This window comes from Formica exsecta, unplaced genomic scaffold, assembly GCF_003651465.1.
Source record: "Formica exsecta isolate Colony F162 unplaced genomic scaffold, ASM365146v1 scaffold51, whole genome shotgun sequence".
NCBI lineage: Eukaryota > Metazoa > Arthropoda > Insecta > Hymenoptera > Formicidae > Formica > Formica exsecta.
In genome coordinates, this window is record NW_021852343.1 from 1,108,616 (window position 1) to 1,119,495 (window position 10,880).

At 34.2% G+C, this 10,880-nt stretch overlaps 1 protein-coding gene across 1 annotated transcript; it reads right to left on the minus strand.

Moving 5' to 3' along the window:
- Positions 1–5,575: 5,575 nt before the first annotated feature.
- LOC115241770 lies at positions 5,576–5,975 on the minus strand. The gene is made up of 2 exons (XM_029817700.1): positions 5,943–5,975; positions 5,576–5,896 (listed from the first exon to the last, which is right to left on the minus strand). Exons 1-2 carry the CDS (start codon positions 5,973–5,975, stop codon positions 5,576–5,578), a joined length of 354 nt encoding a protein of 117 aa, XP_029673560.1.
- Between the last annotated feature and the right edge of the window lie 4,905 nt (positions 5,976–10,880).

The following is a 10,880-nucleotide window of genomic DNA, read 5'->3' on the forward strand; positions in this document are numbered from 1 at the left end:
ATAAAATATAAAATATAATAAATATTTTATATAATAGACATTTACAAAAAGAATTTTAAGTTCAAAAATATTAAAGTCTAAAAAATCTGTCACGATAAATCTTGCCAGATAAAGTCAATGGCCTTATCAGAAACACGGGTTGACAAAAAAATCACTGTAATATTTATTTTTATATCTTACATTTACGAAATTTGCTAGAGAAAGGTAGTTGATAAAAATTTTTCTTGCGATTCCTCTTCCGTATTTTTTGATATCTTTGCTGCAATCGCAGAATTTAATATAATTTACTATCGGTATAATTAGAGATACTGTCCGAAACCACGAATATCTGAAACTATCAAGATTGCTCGCCGTTGTATCTTCCGCCAAGACATTCTGACAGTGCGATGAATCTTCGACCAAAACTTCGGACAACTTGGACCACGTAATTATCCAGGTAGAACCGATATACTCGGTCTCGATGACCCTCGATAACGAGACACCGACGTCCGTGGTCAGATTACTCTAACTGGATGTAATATCCGCGCGCGTATTTGTATCGCGTTGGTCGGATCATTATGTAGTCTCCGTAATCTCCGTAGTCCCCGAGTTTTCGTCTCAAATGCGCACAGGCGAGTTTATGTATAGAAACTAATGAAGCTCAAGCATCGGATCCGAAATTATTAATGGAAGAGTATTCCCTACAGAGTAATTTTCTTCGGGGATAAAATATTTTTCAGCATTATTTTTCAAAGATATATTTAACGAGGAATAGTTTGTATTCCGATTTAAAATCTACTTCGAATGATCTACAATTCTATTGATAAAGATAGAATTTTATATGTTGCATATCTCTTAATGTATCTCCTGATATATATTTTTCATATACATATATATTTTACTTTTTTCAAATCTATTTTGTGTGTTTTGAATTATAAGTCTGTTGTGAATTATATAGATAGTTTAAAGCAAAGTTTAAAAGAGAATAAAAGTATAATATAGCGCAAGAGATTTAGTGAGCTTTCGGTCATACAAAGTTTTAATACGCACATAACACTCTTTTCGAGAGATAGTAATACAACTTGGATATTACACTCGAAAGTAGAGAATACGTTTCCTTTAATAATCGCTTGTTTCGCGGTTTTTTATCAATTGATTAATGTCAGTTTGTGATTTTCCTTCGTCTTCTTCGCGCACGTAATCGATCCTTCCCTCGATTAGAGGTATCACCCGTAATCCGGCCCATAGTTCACCGCGATCGTCGTCTTATCCCGGGATTCCCAGATTCCTCTTTCTAATTTCCTTCGTATCTGTCGTTTTCTCTCCCTTGTATCGGCGAACATTATTCCGGGGATGTCGCGCGACGGTCATAAACGCGAGTCTTAGAAGAATCCACGTTCTGGCCGGATCGATCAGGATGTAATTGTGAGGAATAGTTCTTCCGTGCCTCGAAGAATAAGTGGATGAAGGCGGAAGTTAGCGCGGTATTCGCCCGCCCCGACCGCCTTTCCTCTTTAATGGGAATTATCCGTCTATATCGCGGGTTGAGAGAGACGGCAAGGAGGTGGGGTGTCGTTTTGATTTATCTTCGTAATTTATCTCACTAAACCGAATGCAAAAGATACCCCCGGTTGTGGAATACTACGGCGGGATGGGGGAGAAGGGAGAATAACCATTTGAGACGCGGAGACGCTCTTGCAATATTCAAATTATCTCGCTAAATTACATGTCTTTTGTAGACTAATGAGATTTGTGACGTGTACTATTGTACACCAGTTATCGATTAATTTTTAACATTGATAAACATTTATAATAAGAAATTAAAATGTTGACAAAAGAGGAATGAATTTGCACGAGATTGTGAATCTACTTCGAGTCAAATAATATTTTCTTTTCCCTTTCAACACAAATCAATATTCAAGTCTGATTAAAAAAGTTATTTGATATCAGAAAACCTAACTTATGAAGATTGTCTTGTGGAGAATTTTGCCAATCTTCTGTAAATGTGAACATGAATAACAATATAAGAGAGAATACTTATGTTAGTTTTTAAGTTATGATAACGATCTCAATAGCATCACCGATTCAACAATTATATTATTGTCTATTATATATACATATATAAATATATATAAATAGAATAAATCAGTTAACAATGAAGTTGACGATGATGCTAAAATAATTTTAAAGATCATGACGTCGACTTGATTAATATTATATGCATTATTTTTAGTTTTATTTGTTGAATCGGCGCCATAGTTAAAAAAAGAGAGAGAGAGAGAGAGAGAGAGAAGTACATTAAAAATAATATAATAGACGTTATGAAATGCAAGCACATTAAATTCCGTATTCTGTTGTAACTATTATATTATATCGAGAGTCGTAAGGAATGCTTTGTGTGTTGTAATTTATATAAAACGTTGCGTTTATTAAATATTTCGAGAGTTTTCTCTTTTATGTGTGTGTCGCAACATATTTTTGCAAGCGTTCACATTTTCGAAGAGAAAATTCGCGATTTTCTTATATATCCTTATATATTCGTTTTGAACAAGAGCGTAAAAATTTTATCACATACTTTACCAAATAATAAAATCTTTCGCTCTTCTTGAAGAAAAACAGATCGTGCGTTATATTTATCGATAATATATTATTTACTTAAACCAATTTTAAAATTGACAGGCTCCACTTTGAATGCCGCATAGAGGCTCTTGTACTATATATATATAACCCGTTGTAATAAACTTTCATATCATCCCACTTTAATTTTCTGGTTCTTATTCTCTTCTTTTCATTCCTCTTTCTTTCATAGAGAGTATAGTGGGATATATATATATATCTAGCACGAAGTTTTACTTAGTTTTTGAAAAAAATTAATATAATGCTTTTGAAAGAAATAAGTTTTATGAAGATATTATTTTAATATAGAGAAAACGCGCGTGTATAATGTTGAGTAACAATTACGTTATTAAAATATGTAATCAGTACACACATCGGAAATTGCCTAGGAAGATGAATATCTCTGATAAAAGGGGCGGTGTGCTGTTCAATCGTTATTAACGCAAAATAATTGTCAACCTAATTAACTTTAATCTTTGAAACATCATGCTTTCGAAATTAAACGGAATAATAATGGCGGATATTGAATGGGAACAGTTTTAATAATGCGAACACAGAGAGGAGAATATTTCGATAAAGGTCGTATCAGTTTGTATTATGAAACATCATACGATTCACTCGACTTTATTGCAGGCAATCGGTTGTTTCGATATACAATGGAGATAACGGGGAAGAGGGGGGGGGGGGGGGGGGGAGGGGAGGCTCATTACATGTACTCGCGGCGAATCACAGTACGAATGTGTGTGTATGTATGTGTGTACGTACGTAATCATATATTTAATAATTCCTATTTACAAGGTTCCATAATGTAATTGTGTCGACGATAACACTAACATAATCACAGCCAGTTTGCCTCGTAACATTGATAAACAAGTAGGTATACTACTAATTGCCTGAAGGAGAACACATTATTTTTCTCCGCGCACATATATGATTCTTTTTATTCTATATCATTACATGCTTGCGTGTATTACACGCCATGATTCATTTCGGCACCAAAATAAATTTCTTTAATAGCGCGCGCAATAAAAATTTTTCTAGTAATATCTAAAATATTAACAAAATCTCTTTAAAAATGTGTGACACCACACACACTAGAAATTATATTCGATTAAAAATCAAGTACTTGGAATGAAAATAATAGATTAGATCGCTTAAATATGATTTTTATTCGAAAGAAACGAGACACGACGCGTTATCGCAAGTTCCTTATTTTCGTCGATTTGTTTGTTAAAAAATTCTGACAAGCGCGAGTTTAATCGAGCTGTGTATTAATTCAAGCTGTAGTGACGATATCTATTATCGCTCTCGGTACGATGCATTAATCGTTAAATTTAAGCGGAGAGAAACAGCACGGGGTGTCGAAAATTGATGAACGTTTCTGAATCTGAACACACACGATCGATAATCTCTCGATAATCGTTAAATTTAAGCGGAGAGAAACAGCACGGGGTGTCGAAAATTGATGAACGTTTCTGAATCTGAACACACACGAACTCTTAACGACCACTGCACATCGTGATTACAAAGACACTACGCTAGAAATATTCTGCAAATTTTACAGCTTCGTAGATAGAAACGCGATTATCTTTACTTTATGGTTATCGCTATAAAAGAGATTGGCTCTCGCTCTTGGACATCTATCGGGAAATATGGCAGGACTGTGGTTTAATGTGAAGAAATTTATTTTGCACATCCCGTTACCCTCTCGCTCTACATTAGCTGATAACGTCAAAAGATGATTCAAGATTACGATGTCATATCTCTACAACAGCGAAATTAGTTCGTTTAAAATTTACGTAGTTTCGCTTCGAAGTCAGTCGCATGTTGTTAAACTTTGCTTTATTAACGATCGATACATTTATCTTGTCATTATTAAAATCTTCGTTATATCATAACACGTTTACGTTAATAATATTGTGATCGCTTTATTTTTTTATACACCTTCTTACATATCTCGTACACGCTAAATCGTTAATATGAATAATAGAAAGAATTAAAGTATTCCATTGTCGTCTCAACATTGTTAGCGATGTACTAACATTAATATACTCGAAATCGTGATTCTTACCACGCGAGCTATAACAATATCCTGTTTGTTTCCTTATTTTTATTTAAATAAATTTACTTTTCACATTCTATTAATAAAATTTCATTCGTTCCCATCGCTGGATCACTTACCTGCGTGAGCCGTCAATACAAATCGTTTCAGCCACCTTAAATTGTGTATTATAATTTTTCTTATTTTTATTATACACACACGTCACACTTTCATAGTCTCTTTTTTTTTCGCAGATGCGTTGAGATTGACATAACGAGAAATCATTATGAATTGTATCGTTAAATATTAATCATGTGCAATTCGATCCTATTAAAAAGTTGTAATTGGCAGTTATATGTTCTCTTATCTGTCCATAAAAAAGTCGCGACGTTTACCTTCATAATGTCTGTAATATCAAATTTATCAAAGTATCAGACGCGAGAGAGCCACAATTTATATTCACTTAAAAGTATTCCATCATTCTACCGCACATTTCATCGAACTCTGAGAGTTTAGAGATTCTAATGGCAGCATGAACGAATTCGACGAATTGTCGATCTTTGGTATTTGCTCTCCTACCGACTTACTGAACAGGAATTTTCAAGTCTCTTTACAAGCATCTTGGGGTATCGATCATGTGATTCCCTTCCGGAGTAAAAACTTTCACGCGCGTTTGTCGAAATCGCGAATCGCGTTTTTCCGTAATAGACGACGAGATTTGATCGCGCGAGATCCCTGCGAGATTCGAAAGCGAAAAGATTCACCTGGCAGATCGATGCTCAGATCCCAAGATACGAGTCCGCAGTTCGTTTCCCGCGTTATCTGTTCTTTTTCCGGCCCACACACGAGCCTCTACTCGAACACACTTTCCGCGGCCTCTCGGATCTTGACGATCAGGAAGGACCGTCTGCAGAGCTTGACGAGCATCTCGATTCTCTGTCAGGACGGCTTCCTGAGCTGCGGCAGAGCGATCAGATAGACGTTGCCGAGGACGGCGCCGACGATCAGTAGCATCACGCTCACGGCGGACAGCAGTCGCGCGTATCGCACGAATCTGCGGCCGCGGGCGTCCTTCTTACTCTGGTTCGGGAACACGGCCAGACCCAGAAGCGGACCCGCCAGGGCGCCTGCGACATGTGCCGCCCAGCCGACTCGGCCGCATCCGAGTAACGCCGGGATGGGCAGAGACGCGACGTCCGCGCCGGCAAGCAGCAACACGGCGCCGAGACGCCAACCGGCATAGCGCAGCTCGCCGTGACACTGAAACGAACGAGAAACAAAAGGATGCCACACGATCGGCTCTTGCTTTAGTGCCCAATCCTACTTTAGCAGCATTCATGATCCTTTTAGAAAAATTCATGATCCTTAGAAACTTTTTTTTGCGAAGAATAATAGAAATTGATCTTTTGACGTTTTACATACGTTTTTATTGATATTTATATAGTACATCAGTATTTTTAAATCTTGGATATTTAGCTTTTTTTTTTTTGTTTAATACGCATAGTATGTTACCATAACGTGATATGCTACTCTTCGTATAATTGTCTGAAATAAAAAAATTCGGGTTGATTTTATTCCGTAAGATCTTTTTGGGACATTAAACTTAATTTCATTAGAAAAAAGTTCAAAATTAACAAAGTACTGTCATTTAAAAATCAGATATTTCAATTTTGTTGAAATTTCTTAAAAATCAGAAAACTATTTATTATAAATTTTTTAATTTTTATCAGGTTTAGTATCCCAAAAATATCCTATTTGATAAAGACCGAGTTTTTTCATTTCAGATAATTACACGGAGCAATATGTCACATCGTCACCTTTCAACACGTTATGTTATTGAACAAAAAAAAAAGTTAAATATCTACCATTTAAAAATACTGATGTACTATTTAATTTAACATTAAAAAAAAAAAAATATTTCAATGTCTATATATATATAACTTTATTGCTAAAATAATTTTAATTTTTAAATTAGAGCTTTATGGTATTATTAATATTATATTAAATTGTGTTTTAATAGATATGCATTATATATGCTTTTCGACGTCACCCACAGATTTCTCGCATTCCTCAAGAGAAAAGCGATTTAGTGAATAGATTTGTTGTATATTAGAAACTAAATAAAGATACAGTAGCATATAAATTAAACACACTATTTCAGATTCTGTAAAAGCGCTGGTATGCCAGATATTTCCGTAACAAAACTTAATTCTTTAGAAAGTAAAGTGGTCTTCTCTAGTTCTCTCATGTCAGATAGAAAACGTGTCACACGCGTTTTAATCGCCGGGAAACCTTATATGAAAAAAAAATACTTGCGCTTTCAGGTAAACCAAGTTGCATAAAATCTAAAATAACTTGATTCGACCACGTGATACTCTCTTCATTTAATTCTATGAATATAATATACTTCTAGAAAAAGAGTATATCAATACTCTTTTTTAACAAAGAAAAAAGATTATAAAGTTTATATCTCTATTTATAAATGACATATGAAAATACACAGTGCATATTAATATAATTAAATTATTTCCACCTATTTGCAATTTTCTAAAAAATACACGATACAATTTAATTTTGCTTAATTAATATTTTATTTAGATAAAAAATTAACTCCCTCTTTTTTAAATATTGAACTAAAATTTAATAAATTTGTCTGAATGATAAACTCTCCAAACAATAATAAATTCATATCGATTACTATATCACCGTTATCATACGTGATAAACTGTACAATAACGCATAATATAATATCGTATAACACTTTGCGATTGAGCCATACCAGCAAAATACCAGATCAATCGCATTATCGATCAAAATGATTTACGAAGATCCAGCGAGCTTATTAAGCGGCCCCTTTGTATGTTCACCATCGATATCGGGTGTTCCCTTCAATATTAATCGCGCAGCTCGCAAAATATTTGTCACGTGGACGTAGTCGGGGCGTGCAATTTATCAACACGTTTAATAACTTGCTCACATTCAATTACATCCGGAATTTATCGTAATCGTAATAAAGAGCGGCGAATGCGTGTATATACGCGCAGGAGTGACCGGAAATAATACCTTAACAATTGTCGCTTTTTTTTTCTCTCGCACCACGACGGAGTTGCGCGAAATGCACGCGCTCATGAGGACATTCCCGCCGGTAAATCACACGTGTCAGCAGGTGCGCTGCTCTTTCGGGTAGAGTGCTCGGTTGGATTCCTCTCCGTGCCCGTCTATTCCAGTTTTTACGACCTTTCCGTCTAGATTTCGACGCCGTTCGTGCTTAATGCGCTTTTACGCTCTCCATTTCTGGACCGAGTATGTCTCACGGGCGCTTAAAACGCAGCAGCGTTCACCTCGCGGCAGATGATCGTTTCCCGCGTCACATCTGTCGCGCGACAATATTTTAATTGGACAATGTGTCCCCTCCATTAATCCCATTCGACAGAGTAGAATGAGATTAATCAAATTTTGTCGCTCGCCAATGTGAAATTATGCTGCCCGATTATATTAACTCCGAGATTCACAATTTGCTTTTACGATATTTTATTCATAAGCAATAAATAATATAAGAATCTAGAAACTTACACGTTATTCAAATATCTATTTATATCGCGCTTTACTTTTTAGGAAATAACGTGGTGCTAACATGTTTGAAATAAACAAATTTATTTAAAAATTTAGAATATTTTCCTCTAAAATATTTGATCTACGATATATGTTCTGAGATCCAATATAAATGCGGATATGGAATAGTTAACGCTATTAAATAAATAGAATGATATAATTCTCCCACGATAAAATTATCAATTACGTTATAGATTATGATTATTATAAACATGAAAAACATGTGATGGATATTCAAAAATAATATATATAATTGTAAAATTTTCAAGAAAAATTATAGCTATTTATTTTAAATATATTCATTTCATATTTATTTTAAATATATTTTAATGATAGCTATTTTTATTTGAAATCCAATGCGTTATTCCAGTTGTCTAATGACGATTCAATTGTGTCACTCCAAATTTCCTTGCAAATGAGAATGAAGGAGGATTATTCAAGCGAGGGGCGAACAACATCCGGATGGTTATTGTTAAGCGCGCCATGTGTCAGCCTGGCGCGGCCACAGTCAGTGATTTCGTCCAATACGGCGTTCTAATTCTGAATTCTAAGCAAATGTTTGCAGCAGCCCGTATAATTGGTTGTATGACGTGTGCATGTATTTATCTGTGTATGTGTGTGTGTAGAGCGCACTCGGAACTCTGGTCGAAGTTCGTAATTATAGAGATGTCCGCATCCCCTCTATAACGTAGGAATTTCATTTTCCTAAGGTGCGAGAAAAGAAGAACGTAATATTGCCGCAGTATTCACGTAACGCGGTGCGAATATCGACATTCGCGGCACGTTGGAATATATCGTGCAAAGAAATTTGATTAGAGTATCTCATCAAAGATAGTTTTGCATTATTTGCGATATTTATTAAATTCAAGTATAACATGACTTTGATATGATATTTCGAAAATATAAAAAGACAAATATAAATTATTATTATAGATTTATTCATACATGCATTCTCTACTCACATGTATAAAAATAAATATTTACTCAAACATATATAAATTAAATGTATTCAAAATTGTATAAATTGATTTATATTTTTAAATATATTAAATATTATATACAATATATAAAATGTTTATAAAATTGTTTGTATAATTGTATACATTTGATGCAATTAATTATCTGCAAAATTAAAAAAATTTCTCAAGATATAAAAAAATAAAAGAAATACAAGAATGTTATGCAAGAAAGCTTGCAATTATCTTTTACTCTCTATTTTTACTATTTCTTTTATTCAAATACTACGACATATTACAATATTAAAGAGAGAGAGAGAAAAAAATGCGCATAAATATCAACGGTTTACCAACAAGTTTAATTGAACCTAAATAACCTGTTTGGAATGATCGCCGTGTCAGACAGCAAGCGGTACACAAATCACAGAGGTTCGTTTTACGAGTTTCAGCTATCGTCTACTCGGGGTGCAATAAAGTGGCTGGATACGAGGGAGGTTCCAAGTTGAATCTCGATATTTCCCGTAAAAGCGAAAAATACGTTCACGTCGTCTAAAGTTAAACATAAAGAAGACTTTGTTTCATATGGAATCGAATTCGAGAAACCGCGAATATGCGCTTGCTTCACGATCCGACGATTTTCGTCATCAAATCGTGTTTCATATCCTTTTTATGCAAGAAACAATCATATTGTCAATTTGAATTGACCACACGATCTATTATTATCATCTGATCTGTTTTTCCTTTAACAAAAATCTCGAGACATCATCCTTCGATTTTGTTGTAAACCGGGAATTAGCACTATACACACATGTAAATGTGTTCAATATTTCAAGTAATATCAATTTAGTTATTTAAAAGTATTTTGAGTATGTTTTTACATCATATATATTTTAAGTAGTAATGCCACGTGTATATCGTATGTGCCTCTTTGTATCCTTCTTTCTTTTTTAGAAGATATTTTTCTCCGAGCTTTCCTTCTTTTTTTATCTAAAAACTAACGAAAACCAACATTATCCGAACATATTCATATCCCCGTTCATACCACTGTGTATTATCATGTTAATCATGACGTTAAACATTTATTTCCGGTGATCTGGAGAGCGTTATAAAGTGGAATCCATTGTTCACATTCTCTCATTTTGCTTCTCACTTCGAGGTTATTACACATTAACAACCACATCCATCTATCCATTTTCATTCTCCTCGTGCCATCTTCCTTTAGCAATACTTGATGGTCTTGTCATGTTAAGAGCAGAAGTTTCTGCAGGCTCGTATAAGGAGTATACGCGTATAAGGAATAAATTTAATTTTAAGTCTATGCATTTGAAGCGCCAATTAACTTGTATGAAATTCATGAAAGCATTATTCTTCTACATAACTACGTTATACTAATAGTTACGTATAATCATACGATTATATTACTCAATTTTGATTGAGTCTTAATTTTTTGGCGCCAAAATAAGTCATTAACTCTCTCTATAAATTAAAAGACATCTAAAACTGTTCTTTTTCAATAAAAGATAAATATTCTACGTTATAACGTATAATCATACGATTATATTACTCAATTTTGATTGAGTCTTAATTTTTTGGCGCCAAAATAAGTCATTAACTCTCTCAACTCTCTCTAAGACATCTAAAACTGTTCTTTTTCAATAAAAGATAAATATTTTAAA